The sequence below is a fragment of the Ursus americanus genome, chromosome 35 (genome assembly GCF_024610735.1).
Source record: "Ursus americanus isolate L20-20 chromosome 35, mUrsAme1.1.p, whole genome shotgun sequence".
Taxonomy (NCBI): Eukaryota; Metazoa; Chordata; class Mammalia; order Carnivora; family Ursidae; genus Ursus; species Ursus americanus.
The window spans coordinates 27,410,263-27,428,824 of record NC_142161.1 but is presented as its reverse complement, the minus strand read 5'-3'; the positions used below and the strand labels follow the sequence as shown (position 1 = coordinate 27,428,824).

The following is an 18,562-nucleotide window of genomic DNA, read 5'->3' as shown; positions in this document are numbered from 1 at the left end:
CGTTTGGTGGTGGTTTTTGCTTTACTTGGTTAAGAAACAGAAGTGAGATTTTAGGTTCCAAAGAGTACATTTGTCCCCCCTTTTTTATGCACACCTGCAGCAGGTACTGAACTGACCTTGAATTTTAATTTTGGGCTTTCTTCTCGGGATAGGTGGAAGGGGAGAAACAAAACTAAGGCCCAGTTCCAGTCTGTTCCTCAGACCTGGTGGGCGAGGTGGTTCCGTGAATATAACTGGGGCAGGGCCACTTTGCTTTCTGCCCTCGTTGAAAACAGGGGACACCTTGTTAACTGCTTTCCTCCACAGGGAATAAAGCAGGTCTGGTAAGATGATTATCGAGAGCAGGGGGCTTGAAACAATGATTTCTTCAACTATAGACAATCGCAGTGTAAGCCAAAACCAGGCACTTTCAGTGAGGGCCTGAGAGAAAAGTGGAAGCCAGTGGCTTCGTCTGGTCAACAATGGACAAGCAATCGTGGCTTTGTGTTGGGACTGTGGGGGGAGGAAGCGGAGGAGTGGTGGGGGTTTAAGAACTAAAAAATGACCAAACCAATCCCTCAGACTGGTTTTACTGCCCCACAGAAAATCAAACTTCGCCAAGCAGCGGGAAACTGACTTCTGGTCCCTTAACGTTCCTTCTCATATGTGCACAACTTTGCAGTTAGCCTTCATGAGTTATTCATTTATATGGTTTGGGGGAAATATTTGATGCTGGAGCAAAATTCTTTTTTTTTTTTTTAAAGATTTTATTTATTCGACAGAGAGAGAGACAGCCAGCGAGAGAGGGAACACAAGCAGGGGGAGTGGGAGAGGAAGAAGCAGGCTCACAGCGGAGGAGCCTGATGCGGGGCTCGATCCCACAACGCCGGGATCACGCCCTGAGCCGAAGGCAGACGCTTAACCGCTGTGCCACCCAGGCGCCCCTGGAGCAAAATTCTTAGTAACGGAGAGAAGTTCTGCCAGGAACTTTTGTAGTTGAAATGTACCTATTTTCCCATTCCTCCCATTAGATTTTCTTGTTCGGTCTTTGACAAAGTAAGCGGTCCCATGACTGATGCCATTTATTTCCATCAAAAGATGGGACATCATCAGGATAGTTTTTTTTATTAATGGTATTCCAGCATTTCCCTTTCTTTTTCTTAAGTCTGTTAGATCCTTTGGCTATTCCCAGAGATGAAACGCTCATTCCATATGCGAGTGTAGACCAGTTGACAGTGATATAAAGAAGTCCCTTCAAAGCTAATAAGGAATCCCCATTCTAAGGCACACTGCAGCTTTCCAACTCTGAGGCTTTGTTGTCCTGGTGAGCCTTCCTGCCTTGATCCCAGCGGGAATTCCCTTAGTGTCCAGCCCCCATCCCCATGTCCTTCAGGTCAACAATTTCCACAAATCATTTCCTAACTAGAAAATAAAACAGACGACAAATAAAAAATTAACAAGTTAATCTTAATTATAAGAGCATCATTTCCCGACTCTACTATTAGGGGTATTTTCCACATGGAAAAGCAGTGGTCATTCACTGTCCACCCAGAGCAACTCTGATGGATAAGATACGGGGAGCAGATGGATTACAAAATCCCTCTCCTTTAGGGACTTTAGAATCCAGTGAACCGAGAACACTCCCCAACCTTGGTACGAGAAGAGACGTAGAGACGTAAGGCTCACACTCTTTCAAATTTAGCATTTCTTCACGCCGGCAGTCCCGAAGGCACTTTGGCAGGGTAGCAGGACTCCTCTAAGTGTGTGTGCCGTGAAAGCTCCTACACTGACTCCTGTTGTTGCCCGTACTTACTTGTAGCTCTTAATGGCTTTTAAAGATAAAGGAACTGATTGGCTTTCTGGTCAAGACCTGCACCTGCACCTGAGCGGCTCGCGCCTGGGTTCAGAGCAGAGAGAGCGGCAGCGGGGCGGTCAGGCCCTCCGTTGCCTGGCTTGCCTTCAAAGGCAGGGTGGCAGAGCTGAACTGAAGTCCCAGGAAGGGTGTCCCTGCGGAAACGGAATATCCCTGCTGGGCGTCCTGGGCTCTCAGTACCTGGCTCAGAGCAAGGGCTTTACAGACACTTAGGACTGTGAGTTAAATGTGCCATAGAGTCCTCAAGTTTTGGTTATAGGCACTCTTCTAACCTGATTTCTGTGTGTGTTTTTCCAGAGACTTCCTGTGCTTAGCTAAGTGCACTGCTCTCGTAATGGACACTATAGCTCCATTTGTTTGGGGGCTTTGTCGTCCCAGTGAATTTCCTTCCTCCTCTCTCTGGGCTTGCAAGGCTTTCCCCTTTCAAAAAAAGGAGGAGGAGGAAAAAAAACAAACCACATCTGCTTAAGGCTGCTGAGATCCGTTCAGCCACCTGTGCTGGGAAAGAGTAACCCGTGTGTGCCCCATAATCGTTTTAATTAGCCATACGTTCTGCGGGGCACAAGGTCTGCACTGCAGCAGATGGCTGGTGGGGGCTGCGACTGGGCTATTGTGGACGGGGGCCTCGTCAGGCCCGCGGGCTGCAGATGCCGGTCCAGCCTCGGGGCTGGAAGCCCGGGATCCAAGAGGCTCAGGCCATCTGCTCTGCAGTCCAGCAAAGCAGGTGGCCCTGCAAAGAAAGCATTCCTGAAAGCAGCTTCGCTGGTGTAGCCCACGTGTGCGGGGCACCCGGGCCCGGCTATGGGACAGCTAGAGCGCTCGCCACAGTGGCCAGCATGACATGGAGAGGCACAGCCCACGGAGTGGGTGCGGGGCTCCCTTTGTCTGCCCCGGGGGGGGGGGGGCGGGGGCTGCAGGCTGCCTTGTGTAGCAGCCATTTTGGGGCCAGGCACTTTTTGACCCTCTCCCCTCTGGCCGCTCTCAGTGGGGCTGTGGGCCAGCACGCTGGGCACGGTGACATGGAAGCACAGGCCGCCCCTGCAGGCTGGGGCCACCCAGGGGACACGGTCGCCCATGGGGACAGTGCCTGGGGAGGCCCTGCTCCTAAGTTGAGTCAAAAGTTGATTTCTGCAGAATCTGTTTTGGGTTTGTTCCTAAAGCTGACACTGGTCTAGCCGCAGTTTCTTTTCTCTGCCCTTGCCCTAGTTTTGGACACCCAAATAACAGGAGTACTAATGGTAATATTTATTTACTTAACAGACACTTAGCTCTTAAGTGGTAACAGGCACCGTTTTAAGTGCATTCCAAATATTAGCACACCTTTGTCGGCAGGCATCGTGCGATAATCGAGGCAGACGGGGAGTTAGGTGAGTAGTCCAGGGTTGGACAGCAGGTACGTGGTGGAGCCACTCCAGCTCCACATCATTGTTGTGGCTGAACTCATAACAGCAGCCGGCACTTCCTAAGTGCCAGGTATATTCCTCCACGTCCTCCCGGGGCGGCTGACCCCCACCTCATGGCTGAAGCCAGGTGCCCATGGTCACAGAGGGCCAGAGCCGGACTTCACCGCGGCCTTCCGCTCGGCCCTTGTGCTCACGCCCTCTGCTGTTTTGCCTCCAGAGTCCGGAGGAGTTCAAGTCCCACAGAATTAAAACATTTATTAATATCCATTTCTCCAGTGAGAGATGACATGAGATTTCAGGACAAAAAGTGAAAATCCTTTTTCATGAATTAATCTTGAGAACACATGCCAGCAATTGTCCCTCCTTTCTCTCCAGACTTTTCCAAAGATTTTTGAGATTATCTTGCTTCCGATGCTCGTGGCTGATGTGCGCCTAGAGGCCGCCTGCCAGGCTTTCACTGCACTGGGTGCTCCAGCAGCGATGAAAAGACCTCGTTCCAGAAAGATGCCTCCTTTTACTGGTGCTGTGCTAGTAGGCGAATGATCTGATTCCCCCAGCCTTCCAACCTGACGTCCCCCCAACTCCCCCTGCTTTTTAACTGGAACTACTGGCTCCAGGCAGTGGAAATAAAAGTGAGCTATGAATGAACTGGATCTCCCTCCCAGCTCCCCCCAACCCTCGAAACTGCAATTTAATAACAAACATTCAGCCCCTGTGTGCTTAGCTCCCCCTTATTAAAGGAACGGACCCTTGGTGGAGAGTGGCGGGGGGGGGGGGGGCGGGGAACACAGCACGTTTCTGGACAGCCAACCCCATCTCCCACTGAAGTGGTCTTAGAACTACAGCCGTTCAGCCTGTTTGCTGCTTCTAGAGGGCTGGTCCTAGCTGGGTCTAGGTTTCCTACACGGGGCCACGGGAGAAAAGCGCGCGTGATTGTCACCCTGGCGATGTTTTCACAAGGTCTCCCTTACCCGCCACCACGCGCCCAGAGTTTGTGTGAGATTGTTTGAGCCGCCCCTGCTGCCTGGGCTTCGGAAGGCGGGGCCGGACCTCATGCCGCCGGGTTAAGCGCCTCCAGGATGTCACGGTCTCAGGCCCCGATTCCAGCTGCCGACCAGCGTCCCTGATTTTTCCACACTCTGCTAACTGGGGAGGCACTGGCGTCACCCTCCTGAATCGCACCTGGGCCTCCCTCGAGGCCTCCTCTGTCCCAGGCCACGGGGCAGGAGGACGCCGCAGACATCACAGAGTGGTGTGTAGCAGGGGGAGAGTTCTTTCCCTTTCTCCCCAGCCCCGTGACACAGGAAATTCATTTGGTGAGAATTTGAGGGCAGGTGGGTAAGAAATAGCAAGGTCGGACCTGTTCATATTGCACAGACATCTAGAGAGCAAAGGAAATATGATCGTTTGCCATATTCACTCAACCAAATGCATCAATTTGGATTATGTCTGTTTCCTTCCAGTCTTTGTCTGATTGGGTATGTATTTTTGCCAGTGGCAGCCATAGTGTAGATAGCATTTTCATTATGGTCTTTCATTTAACATTTTATATTTTTCCATCTCCTACATGGTTTCATAATTATGCTTTTAATGACTACATTCTGCTCCGTTGCTGAAGGTTTAAATTGTTTTCCGTACTCTTACCAAAGTGCTGAATATACTTATCTATGCATATGCATTTTTCTTTTGGTTTTACTATCATTAGAAATCATATGAAATTGCTGGGTCAGAGAGTAAGAACATTTTTATGGCTTTCAAACATGAAGCAATTTTCTTTACTGAAAGGGTAATGTCCAGCCACGTTGCTACCAGTAACATTTAAACGGGCCTATTTTAAATCATAACCTTGATGGTAATAGGACTCTTATCTTAAATACTGCTAATTTAATGGGAACAAACTGATTCCTTGGTTTTAATTCACTCTTTTTGCTGTTAAAATGAGTCTTTCCCTGTATTTGTTTAATTGTGTTGTCTTTTATGTGAATTGTCTGTCTGTATTCTTTGCATATCTGCTGGACTTGGCATTTTTCTTACAAATTTATGAATAACTGATACTTTCCCAGGGCCACCCAAATTAACGCCTTAAGTTCAAATATGGTAATAAAAGTAAAATCTGCAAAAATAAATTTAAAAGCTACAACATAAACACATGCCAATAAAAATAAGATTTTATAGTGCTTATTATGTGTTAAGCACAGTTCTAAGCATTCTGCCCAACTCCGTGAAATATGTACTGCTTTATTCCCATTGTGTAGGTGGAGAAACTGAGGCAAAAGCAATTCATAAATGTGTCTAGGCCAAATTCAGTAGGTAAGGCAGACTGGCTCCCATGTCCCCACACTCTTATTAGGGGGAAGAATCAGGGAAGGAGGGCAGCAGGGAATACTGTCCGGAGAAGTGAATCAGATATAAGCATCCAGCCCCACAGACCCATGAAATATTTGAAACAGTATATTGGAGCCTCTTGCATCTCTGAACTAATTGCTCACTATTTTAAAATGAATTGAGAAGTGAGCAAAGGTAAGAAATGAATCTTTCTGTCACTATACGCACCTCGTTACGTTAGGGATTGTTACCAAGGGTTTTTTGAAGGTGTGTGTTTGCATTTTTCCATCTGTGTATCCTAGTGGGGGTTCCCTTTCTTCTTTGGGTCCAGTGATGATACATCTTCTCCTGTTACTTTTCCTGTCCATTTGTGCTGTTAAAAAAATCGTCCCCTGCTCATGGTTTCGTAGGTTTTATTTTGAATGATGGTTTTTAGATCATAGAAACCCATCTTATTTGTTTTAGGTGGATTTAAGAGGTTTCATTTTAGGGTGCCTCCAGCTTATATGCTGAATAATGAATCGTTACAATGTGGGGTGCCAAAGTAGTATAAGAATTTAAATCTTCACTCTGTGGGTGAGGAAATAAATATGCTGGGACAGACAGGCAGGCTGCTTTTATTATGGAGCTTTATTGATTTAAATCATTTCATATGACAACAGTTGAATTCTGCCCAGAAACAATAGTGTAAGAAACTGTACACTGGGCTGCCTACCCCACTGCTCCTTCCCCACCCCCCGTGCCTCATACATCCGCCCGGTCAGCCGTGTGTCTTCATGAGGGAATGGGGACTGCTAAAATTGTCATCACAGACAGACAAAAATCACGCTGTCCCCTAATTCTGTGTCCATAACTATCATGTGTATCAGCGACTTGCAGCTGTAATCTGGAGGCATTGCCGGGAACTTCTGCACCGAGTCATGGCCTTGTGATGTCTTCACGGCAAGAATGATCCCTCTCATGCTGTCAGTTTGGAGCTCCAGTGTAGGTGAACCGGGGAAACTCTCTGGCGCTGGCTTCAGTCTCTTTCTAAGTACAATATGGAACTCCGAGACCCTGGTAGACAGTGTTCCTTTAGTTAACTGGAGAAGACCAGCATAAGTGAGTACGGGGAGGAAGAAAGTAGATGACCTCAACTCCTCTCGGCTTGAATGAGATACTGAAAGTCAACCTTCAAGCGGAGAATTTTGGGCGGCTTCGCCATGTGGGATCCAAGCTCTCGGAGGCTGCGGTTAATCAGGTGTGTTTTCCTGTGCAGTGTCTTTAGGATCCCCGGAAGTCAGGTTGTCTTGTGTAGCTCAGCCGTCACGGAGAAAGGGCTGGGTATTTGTGTCAAAGGCAGCCTCATCCATCAAGTGGAATGTCTGCTGAGACAGCCGGCAGGTCTCGAAAGGGGAACACCCCCTTTCTCAACAGGGTTTCCTGCGATGGTTGTCGACCCTCCCAACAGGACTGACGAGGCAGCTCTCTGGCCAGCTGAAGGCCACTGCGGACCTCCTTGTCGCACCGACCGGAGGTAGACCTATGTTGCCTGCGCTTGGCCGGTGGAGCAAGGGCTGGAGTTGTCCTGACGTGTGCCCTTGGCTGGGTGCGTTTGCACAGTACACGCCCTGCACGTGTATGCTGTGACTGAAAAGGTCCAGTAGTAACACAGCGCAAGGGCAGAACAGTCCAGTTCAGGTCATTTTCACGGCTTCTAATGCAAGTTACCGGTAACACGTATTTAACTTGACTTTTCTAGCCTACCTGTTTTGGGTGCGTCTCTGTCTCCTTCCTCACTGTGTTACAGACACACTAGGCTCATTCTTGCCTCTGTGCTTCGGCAAACAGGAGCTGCTCCTTCTTTTTCACATGGCTCTTCAGCTTACCCTTCAGGTCTCAGTTTAGATGTTGCTTCTTTCAGGAAGTCTACCCTGATCTCCAGAATCTGGAGGATCCCATTTAGGTACCCTCATGACATTCTGAACTTCGATCATAATATACTACAATAGTGTACTTTCTGTGTTCTCGTGTGCGTGTCTTATTAGCATATGAACTTCTCGAGGCAAGAAATGTGATTGTTCTGGGGCGCCTGGGTGGCTCAGTCATTAAGCGCCTGCCTTCGGCTCAGGGTGTGATCCCAGAGTCCTGGGATCAAGCCCCACATCAGGCTCCTCCGCTAGGAGCCTGCTTCTTCCTCTCCCACTCCCCCTGCTTGTGTTCCCTCTCTCACTGGCTGTCTCTCTCTCTCTGTCAAATAAATAAATAAAATTTAAAAAAATGTGATTGTTCTGTTCATAGTTGTATTCTGAAGATGGACCGTAATACCTCGCACTCAATACACATTGAAAAACATAAATGCATGGTATGAATTTTTGTTGGTTGATGGATTCTGAATATTTGCTTTGGCTTGGTTTTATTGGCTGTGATAGGTTTTGCTGTTGAGTAAATGAATTTGCACATCCAAACGGCAAATCCGTTGTGAAATCGTGTAGTCGGCTTTGTGGTGTTTCTTAGGAGTCTGGCTGGTTGACTCAGGAGAGCCCACCTGGAGGGTTCTGAGTCAGGTGATGGATTCAGAGCCAGAGAGCGCTCTGATCTTGGGAAAGCTGAATGTGTACTAAAGCGCACTCATCTTCTCTTGCTTTCTCTAGCCCTGGAAGACACCGCGCAGTGAGGAGTATGAAGCAGAAGGTAGGAGCTGAGTGGGTGTCGGGCTCTGCCGGTCACAGGGCACGCTCCACACCCCCTTCCTGCATCTCTCAGCCTTCTTCCCAGCAGCCTTGCATGCTGGAGGCCAGCTAAGAAGGAACCTTAAGAACAACCGCCATAAAAAAATTCATTCCTGGTGGAAAGTTCATGGTTTTAAAATCCTAGCATTTAACCTCACGCAAAGTATGGCAACTAAGATGTGGAATTTTACTTATGGATCAATGACTCTCTCATACAAACTTTCAAATTAATCTATGAGCCGTAGTAAACTAAACAGAGACCTATTAAAATGCACCCATTGCCAAGTTTCAGATGTATTGAAGCAGCAGCAAGACATGTTGAATGTCAGGGGCCAGCAGATGGCGCTGTGGTTCAGCTGACAGAACCTTCCCCCACTTCACAGACTACCCTGGCGAAACTGCACTTGAGTGTAATTACTGTGTGTTCTCTAGGTCTCTAACCTGCAAAGACACAGCAGTGATAAGCTTAATTTCTTCAATAAATAGTAAGGGCAGCACGAAATGCTCTTCTCAGCCTCCTAGGGTTCTTGCAAGCATGCAAAATTGTGCCAGTAATTATCTCATGATTAAGTAATGACTTAAAATCTCTAACATGTAAGTGAAAAATTTAACTTGAAGTGAGAACTTTTAATAGAGGATAAATACGTTTTGATTTTTAAATAAGAAGTCTGATTGTTAAGAGTTCAAATGAAGCCTATCCTTAATGTTTAGATGATTAGTAACTTGCCTTTTACAACCATATCTTCTTTCAAGTGGGTTTGTCTGTAGGGCAGAATATTTAAAGGTGTAAAGATTTGGAAGCAGGCTAATCCTGAGACTTTTATGATGATGTTATGATACTTATCATGAAATCATTTCCTTCTCAGTAAAAACAGTTCTAGTGCTTTGACTAGAAAGACTGGCGATAGTGACGTCTGGTGGCTCTAGGTGGGGCAGGGCATAGAAATCTCTTTGGATGGGCTCTCACTGGCCTTCTCTCCCAGTTACACCAAAGCCTTAGCCTGTGCATGCTTTCAGTTGGAATAAAACAAACCTAGAACGTTGGTATGCTTGCGTGGGCGGTGTTTCTTGCACGGTATAGAGCAAGGTGCCTCTTAGCTCTAGTTGCAGCCCAAGAACCCGTAGTTCCGTTTCATTTGAACTGCAGATTCAAATCAAAACGGCATCAGCCTTCATAGTCTCTTTCCTGTAATATTGACTTTCAGAAAGCACGATTTTCTGTGAGGATAGGCTCTCTCTTCTTGCAATTCCTTTGCAGACAGCACCATAGACGTTTTTATTTCAGGTCAGTTAAGATTTTGGAACCCAGACGACTTGAATGCCTCACAGGGTGGGTCTTCTGCGCCCCAAGACTGGATAGAAGAGAAACTGCAGGAGGTTTGTGAAGACTTGGGGATCACCCGTGATGGTCACCTGAACCGAAAGAAACTGGTCTCCATCTGTGAGCAGTACGGTCTGCAGAATGTTGATGGGGAGGTAAGCCTTGCGGCACGTTTTTATTCAGGAATAGGAATCACGAGAAAATGGAACAGCCGGATGTTGGCTTCCTGTAGCATGTTACAGAGACCCCAGTCTTTTTTTTCTCTAGGAAGTAAGCCACAAAGAGTCTTTCTTTGCGAAGCTCAGGTTGTGTTATGGAAGAAAACAAAAACGAAAACAAAAACCAACCCCTGACAACGGCTGACACCTACTGAGCCCCTCACCGTGCTAAGATGTTACCCTGTGTCATTATCAAATACTGCCTCTGTGCAGCCATGACGTCACATATATTTGTAGAAGTGGCTTTCACTGAGCAAAATGTGGGAAAGACCTGGAGGACGGATTACTCAGGGAGTTGAGAAGATTGGAGCTGGGCGAGTGTTTCTTTCAAAGGACAGGCTGATGAGTTTAGGCTTTTGGAGAGAAGATCTTAATATCAACCATGGGTTCTTCAGTGGGCTGAGTAATATATAGGACAAACTTCAATACTGAGGATTGTCTGAGCTTCTTTTGTGGGTATATTGGTGTCAGGACAGCCTGTGGCTAGGGGACCAGCCAGGAGCCATCACGATATTCTGGTCATGAGGAGATGGAAAAGGGTAGGTTGGTGGTTTTGAAGATATACAGAAGAATCTTGAAGGAGCCCCCAAAAGACTCCTGCTTGATAAAATTTTGAGCTTTACCTTTTCTGAAGAATAAAGAGGGGGACTGGCAGAACTGGGTGCATGAATAGCTGTGAAACATCAGAATATAAATAATTCTAAGATTTGTCTTTCAAAGAGTCGAAAATAAGGAGGGACTCAGAGGTTAAGGCTTATAGTTGTAGTTTGGGGAATCTTTGATTATAATGATATTTGAAACCATACTCTCTGCTTGCTCAGGGGATAAGTGGTTTTATTTTCCTAAGCCAGAAAGACATTTATCATCAAAAGCTACCAAGTAGCCTAATTTTGCAGAAAAGCCTTTTCCCGCCTTCTCCCTAGCATATGTGACTGTTCTGTACCTTTGACTACCTTTTCAGTGGTTCAGTGGTCATTTATTTTTCAGTGTTGGTTGTTGAGTCATAACATTAAATTCATCCTCCTAAATTATAAACCAGGGCAGTGTGCAGAAACTTGGGTGGTATTGCCAAGAAATATTGCACACCCTTGGACTATTTATCTAAGAGCAATTCTTGGAATAAACTGTAGCCATTTGTGGGGAGTTGCATTTTCTTCTGTGGTGGAGTTTCCAGAGTCCAGGAAAAGAAGTAACACAGTTATTTTCCTCTGATTCGAGGATGAGTAAAACATTGCTCATTGAATATAGCTTTTACTTAATGTTTCTCCCCGCCAAAAAAAAAATCATGAAATACTATAGTATTTCATACTGCTGGCTCTAGGCCACAGAGGAGCTGAAAGTTCAAGATGATCTCATCACCCTACAACTTGGGATCATAGGATTTCATGGCCGAAAGCAATTTTAGATTTAGCCCCTTCCTCATTTTATAGTTAAAGAGAGTGATGTCCCTGCTGCTTGTTGCCATTACCATGAAGGGGAACTAGATTCCCTGTCTCATGTACCCTGCTTTCCAGAAGCAAGGTCAACTGTAAGGCAGGATGGCAAACTATCGCCCTAGATGCCAAATACGGCCCAAAGTTTTGGGGTTTTTGTTTTTTTTTCCTTTGGCCTGCCCAATGTTTAAAAATTGAACTTTTGCTACACTTTTTTTTTTTTTTTAAATCAGGAGATTTTTCTAAGAACCAGAACATTTGAGTCCATTATGCTAGCAGTGAGGGTTGGCTGGCTAGCTCCTTGGGACAGGGCCTGCACTCACGTGCTCAGTCCCTGCTTTAAATGGCGCCACTCTGTGACGTCTCAAGACTACCGGCCTTATTCATCACACCTTCCTGGCCTCTCTGGGCATTTGGGTCTGTTAACCCTAGTCTAGTGCATCAGTTCCTAACTGACACACTGGGAAATCAACCATCCGAGAGCTGGCTGGTGTGTCATGAGGAGTAAGAATGTTCTAGGGTTCTAGATATGGCTTCTGCACAGGGCCCGGGGGGGGGGGGGGCGTTGCCCATTTGACCTGCATTCTGTTCAGCCCAACTCTGCCTTCTGAATCCACAGCTCTCTCCACCACTTGCCTGCTCCCCTGTGCGTAATTACTGGTGGGACTCACTCGCTCTGCCACTTTGAAGGGATGAGGTGATGGGTTTTTAGGCAGTCTGGAAGCTGTGCGTGGACTTGGCCGAGGTCACAAGACCAAGCAGCGTGGAGCTAAGTTTAGAGCCGAAATAATGCTTGCTAACTTCAGGTCAGGACACCTGGATTTACTGTAACTTCTGGTTTGGTGGTCCTGAAAGCCTAGTCCTCCAAGAAAGTGGTCTTTTGGTCGGTAAGAACAAGACAGAAACACTGAGGGATCTTAGTAACCTTAGAATCTCACCCCAAATACCTTTCCATTGGTTTTGCCATTTAGTTCTCTATTAGGGACTGTTCTCTTCCAAAGATTTCTGCTCTTTAAAATGGTTTCTTAAAAAGAAAAAAAAAGGAATGCTTTCTTGTTTCAGAGTCCTCTCCAGAGGAAGTCGTATTAAAAAAAAGAGTAGACACAGATGTTTCCTATTGGATGTGAACTGGAAAGAAACATTTGAGATAAATGCCTCAAGCACTTACATGAAGAATAAAATCAACAGTTATGAGATGACAAGCCCTAGCAATAGTCCAGACTTATGAAATGAATATTCAGAATTTGAAGGTGTGTCACGAAGAGGCCTTTGTTAGAACGGACCCAGTTGCAGACTCTAATGCCTCAGAGTAACTTTGCTGCTTAATCTGTTTCCTTACCACTCGGCAACATGGGCGTCATCTGAGAGACTGTCAGAGATGCGGAATCTCAGACCCTGCCCCCAGATTTACATCAGACCCCCTATATCAGAGTCTGCATTTTAACAAGATCCTCGGTGATTGGTACAACGGAGGAGTTTCTGTATGGAAAAACCTCAGCCCCCAAAGTAAAGAGGAATCCAGCTGCCAGGAAAAAGGAGGTCATTGCCTTTCCTCCCTGTTTTGTGGTGTCGGTGACTCATGCTGCTTTACTCATCCCTTTGGAGCTCTCTGTTGAGCTAGGGGACACACCATCTCCTAGGCAAGCCTCTAGAAGGGACTACAGTCCAGTCTCTCCTTCCCCAGTTACATGATGAGGACTACTTGCTTATTGCAGAGGGTACAAAATAGCCAGGCAGAATTCCCTTCTCTTTACATCTCTTGGACCCTTCTGCTGGACACACACAAAATCCATCGTATCTGATCTTCATTTCTCCTGTGCGAAAGCATTAAAACCCAAAACATGCAGGGTTGTCCCAAGTACTGCTCTAAACCCCAAGTCCTGGGTTCAGACCCAAACTCTTAGAACATTACAATCTGTCCCAGACCAAATTCTGCTATGACAACATACCAATTTCAGAAATTCAATATAAGCAAAATATCGTGTAGAGTCACCACAATATACTGGCCGAATGACTGTCCAGACTTTTTCTTTTTTTAGAGAGGGGGGTAGGGGCAGAGAGAGACAGAATCTTCAGCAGGCTCCACACCCAGCGTGGAGCCGGACACGGGGCTGCATCTCACGACCCTGAGGTCATGACCTCAGCTGAAATCAAGAGTCGGACAGTTAACCGACTCTGCCACCCAGGTGCCCCCGGTCCAAACTTATTTCTATTACAACACTGGGAAGCTATACCTTCATATTTTTAAGTGATTTTTTAATCCACAGAATAATGTATAGCAACATTAAAGATTGCCCATTTTAAGAGTATGAATAAAAGAAAAAATAGGTGATTGCTAAATTGCGTAAGATTATGAAAACGGACGTTTACTTAGTTTGTGGAAGAGGAAGGACGTATTACGGAAAAGGAAAATAAATTCAGTGAAGTGAGAATAAGGGTACGTGTTCTATTTCTGGGGCCCTAAGGTCAACAGCGGTGCCAGCTTCTGTTGGCCACAGATGTACTTTGGGCCTTGTGTTATTTTGAGGGAAATACTGAAAATAAGTGGTTATTCTTTTCTAGATGCTTGAGGAAGTCTTCCATAATCTTGATGCTGATGGTACGATGAGTGTAGAAGATTTTTTCTACGGCTTGTTCAAAAATGGAAAATCCCTCACACCATCGGCATCTACGCCCTATAGACAGTTGAAAAGGCACCTCTCCATGCAGGTAAGAAATAAATAGGAAGTGATTTCTCTGTGAGTAGAAGTTAAAACCCATTTGAATAGTTTTTAATGAATTAACCTGTTGTCTGAAGAATAAGGAGAAAGAGAGAAGCAAAAGAAGAAAGACTAAACCACTGGGAAGGAAAAGTTGGGTTGAAAAATGACCATAAATTACAGAGTGGGAAGCTACTAGTTGTGCCCCTTAATGTTTAGTTAGCTGCGAGTCAGAAGAAACCTGGTGTTAAGTAGGGACACGTCTATGTCAAGGGACTCACTACCAGATCCACTGTTTCTGATAAGTTTTGCATTCTTGACTCACGTGGGAAAGAAAGATCAAAGGGGCTGCATGACTTGTTTTTCTAGTAGTGTTAGAGAGACATGCCTTCTCCTCATTGTGGTCAGGACCGTCCAGTTTGGATCAATGTCTGGTTGAAATGTCTGACCTGGCTCAAGTCTCTTTCTTCTTCCAGTCCTTCGATGAGAGTGGCCGACGCACCACAACCCCATCAGTGATGACGAGTACCATTGGCTTTCGGGTCTTCTCCTGCCTGGACGATGGGATGGGCTACGCATCAGTGGAGAAAATACTCGACTCCTGGCAGGAAGAGGGCATTGAGAACAGCCAGGAGATCCTGAAGGTGTGGCAGCTAACACGGGAGAAGAAGGACAAATTGGGGAAGGGTTGAAAATTCCAGTGCTTTGGAAACTGATTTGATTTGATTTCTCCTTAATAATTCTTTTCACAAGATCTCAGAAATAAGAGGTAACTTTTCTTACCCCCATTCGACCAGGAGTCTGTTGCTAACTACTTCCCATGTTTTTAACTCCTAAACTATTGACAAGTTAGGCAATGCTCTTAACTCATCTGTGGTTGGTAAAGATTAGAGTCGTCCTATTGCATTTATTTATGGTGCCAGACGGTATTTTTTTAAACATGCAAAGAAGTATGTTATCGTTTCCTGAGAGAGAACTTAGATTGAAGATTGTCCTAAGCAATCACTAAAGAAATGTAATCATCCAGCTTCTTGACTATACATTCCACTTCTCTGAGTTTGTATACCCTTCCCTGATTCCGCTTTAGAGGACAGAACTTACAGTCATTTTCAACTTGTTCTGATTTCTAGGCCTTGGATTTCAGCCTTGATGGAAATGTCAACCTGACAGAATTGACACTGGCTCTTGAAAATGAACTTCTGGTCACCAGAAATGGCATTCACCAGGCAGCTCTGGCCAGCTTTAAGGCTGAGATCCGGCATTTGCTGTGAGTTGGAAGGTTCACCTGCCACATTCCCTTTCCCTCTCGTGCCGCAGTCCTTCAGATGCCTGCGACGCGTTCTCTAGGCAGGTGTGGCTCACCTCCTAGCATCTCACCACTGTGTAAACGTGGTGACGCTTGCATTTGCATTGGGCTTTGGAAGGGAGCCATGGAAGTGTCTTTTTGTTTTGGAAGGGTTTTGGTTGTCTTGGTTTTGGTTTGTATTGAAGCAAGCCAGATGAGAGCTTTTTTGGGTCTACTTGTTGCTTAGAGACAGTTTCCCTTGAACTTGGTCTATTTCTCATTCTAGGGAGCGAGTTGATCAAGTGGTCAGAGAAAAAGAGAAGCTACGGTCAGATCTGGACAAGGCCGAGAAGCTCAAGTCTCTCATGGCTTCAGAGGTGGACGACCACCATGCGGCCATAGAGCGGCGGAACGAGTACAACCTCAGGTGCGGCTGGTAGGGCCACGTCCCCCCCCGCCCCCGGGCCCCCTGCGCGTGCGGCTCAGCCCGCCCGCCTGCGTGGCCACACCTGGCTGGAGGGACGCAGGTGTGGTCAAGCCTAAAGGAAAGCAGGACATGTTGGATCCCTCAAGGAGCTTCCAGTCTCTGTGACTCCGTGTTTCCATTTTTGGCGGATCTGCACAGGGCCTCTGAGGGATTTGGAGGCAGCTCGTTGGTCTTCCCTTCTCATAGGAAGCTGGATGAAGAGTACAAGGAACGCATAGCAGCCTTGAAGAATGAGCTCCGGAAGGAGAGAGAACAGATCCTGCAGCAGGTGGGCAAGCAGCGTGTGGAACTGGAGCAGGAGATCGAAAAGGCAAAAACGGAAGAGAACTACGTCCGGGACCGCCTTGCCCTCTCTTTAAAGGTAATCCTCCTCTTAGGTCTCTGGCCCGCGTCCCTGCTGGGGATACCACCTGCAAAACTAGGGCTCCGTAAGAGGGCGGGTCCGCACAGGGCTCCGTCCCAGGATTCCCGCAAGTTTGCGCTGCTGGGTCATGACCCAGACACGGCCGAGCCCCTGCTGGGATCCAGATTTCAGGAGTAGCCAGGCTTCTGGTTTGCCGATAGTGTTGATTAGTGTGTCTTGTTCTTCTCCCCACCCCCACCTTAAGCTGCACTGAGTCCTTAGGGCTGTTGGACGACCTGGTCGATGCCCTCCCTCTTCCCTGTCTCTCACCCCAGGTCGGAGCAGATGCCTTGTCTCCGGCTGCACAGAGCTCAGCAGCTTCGTTTCTTTGCTTCCAAACATGTCTTTTGCCTTATACATCGTCCTCTCCTTCCCTGTGTCTCCGGAGAGGAAGTGATCTTTCTCTTTTTGGACTCTGATGTGGTGCAGTGTAGTCTAGAGGTAAGGGGGGTTGGTGTGGACTCAGACTGCCTAGTTCCATTCCGGATACCACGGCGTACTGGAAAAGCTCGACCGCTTTATTCCAGCCTGTTTCCTCCTGTACAGAATGGGCACCATTGGGCATATTTAAAAATGCGGATTAAGAGAGATGCTACATACGTAGTGTTTGGAAAGTAATAAATATACATAGAATATTAACTATTGTTCCTGCAACGCCACACATCAAAAACTGAGCGAATTCTCCCACCCTCACCATCAAACTGCTTCCTTTTTGGGATTTCCTCCTCAACCTACATCGTTACCATGTGCTGTCACAGAAGCTAAAATCCTCAGTCCTCACCCATCGGTCTCAGACGTGCTGACGCTCTGAAAGGTCATGCAGATTTATCCCCTTCCTCTCTGTGTCCGCAGCCTCTGCACAGGTTTGGAATTCATTGGAATTTCTCAGCTGAGCTCTGTGCACCTTTTCTTCTGTCTCCCCGACCTCCATATGGCCAGCAGAGTTCCCTTACTCAAGGACATGCTGTTACCCTTCGTAAAAGTGCGGCGTCGCAGCCCCGAAGGCCCCCAGAAGGGAGCCTGGCCTCCTGCTTTTCCAACCGCAGGTCCCACCGGTAGCCCCCGCCCCCCAGCCGTGCCCCAGACCCCGCCGCACCTGCCCTCAGCGCTCTCGGGACCTCAGTGGGCTCTGAGGCTCCTTCACTGCTTGCTCCGACACGGCAGACCACAGGACTTTTTCATTCCCATGATGCCTGTTTTTCTCTTGCTAGAAGATAAGGCATCACAGACAATCGTATCTCCATCTCCCAACCCCTGGTCCAGATCGTGTTTTCCCTGTGGTCAGTAACAGAACCTGATTGGCTTCCAGAGCACCAGCACAGGCCTGATACATACACAGAGATCGCTCCTAACTGTTTTGTCATCTAAATTTAGACATACTTTGAAAGATCATAGTTTTAGAACTGGCAGTTTGGGAGAAGGTGGTATTTTTTTTTTTTTTAAGAAAAAAACGCTTCAAGCACATTCTTTTTTTATTCCATATTGCTATGTGAGGGTGTGAACTAGAATGTATTAAAAATATACTGGCTTTATATTCTTTTGGCAAAATATACTTTGAAAATAATGTTCTTCCAATCAGTCTTTAACACTGGAATAGAACATATGTCAAAATGCAGGTCTGTGGGGTTTTATTTTTTAAGCAAATGTGGGTAGAAATCTAACAAGTATTATATATAGGAAAAAAAATCTTTTGTGGACTTCAGTTGATGTGTTATTTTATTATAATAATTTAAACATACAAGTAATGAAAAACCTTTATGTGTAGCTTTTATATCTTTAAGCCAAAATAAAATTGTAAATATAAATCAAACTATATCATCAGTAAATGAAATTGATGTTCATTATTCTTTTTATACTTTTCTGAGTTCTCTTTTGCTATCAGATGAACAGGGTCTCCTGCCACCAATTTTGACAATATATTGAGAATGTTTTTCATGTCATTAAATATTATACTGCAATGTTGTCCAATAGAAATACAATGCAAGCCATTTATGTAACATCAAATTTTCAAGTGGCCGCATCAAGTGGAACAGGTGAATTTAATTCTGAATCATTTTATTTAAACCAGTATCTCCAAAACATTGACACATAATCAATATACAAAAATTATTATTGAGCCATTTTACATTTTTGCACTAACTCCTCAAAGTCTGGTGAGTATTTTACACACCTAGAGTACATCTCAGCTTGTACTATATACATATTTCAAGTGCTCACTAACTACATATGACTGCTAGTCGCTACCCTATGAGACAGCATTGTTCTACAGGAGCAAAGAAACAGGAGGCAGACTTTTGGGTTATAAGATAAATACCAGTTTTTTAATATTTACTTTTGTCCTCTCTACTGAAACTTTCAAGATGAACAAACTCTCTCAATCTTGAGCACTAATTTATGCATCCTATAAAAAGGTACAACAGTTTGC

At 46.1% G+C, this 18,562-nt stretch overlaps 1 protein-coding gene across 9 annotated transcripts in view; it reads left to right on the top strand.

Moving 5' to 3' along the window:
• NIN (ninein) overlaps window positions 1-18,562 on the top strand; it is a 93,679-nt gene that overhangs the window by 36,364 nt on the left and 38,753 nt on the right. For all 9 annotated transcript variants that reach the window (XM_087858998.1, XM_045798696.2, XM_045798687.2 and 6 more), the window contains 7 exons: window positions 8,214-8,253; window positions 9,577-9,767; window positions 13,826-13,972; window positions 14,439-14,606; window positions 15,093-15,229; window positions 15,534-15,674; window positions 15,921-16,095. In XM_087858998.1, the coding sequence (XP_087715124.1) occupies window positions 8,214-8,253; window positions 9,577-9,767; window positions 13,826-13,972; window positions 14,439-14,606; window positions 15,093-15,229; window positions 15,534-15,674; window positions 15,921-16,095 (999 nt within the window). The remainder of the gene's footprint in view (window positions 1-8,213; window positions 8,254-9,576; window positions 9,768-13,825; window positions 13,973-14,438; window positions 14,607-15,092; window positions 15,230-15,533; window positions 15,675-15,920; window positions 16,096-18,562) is intronic.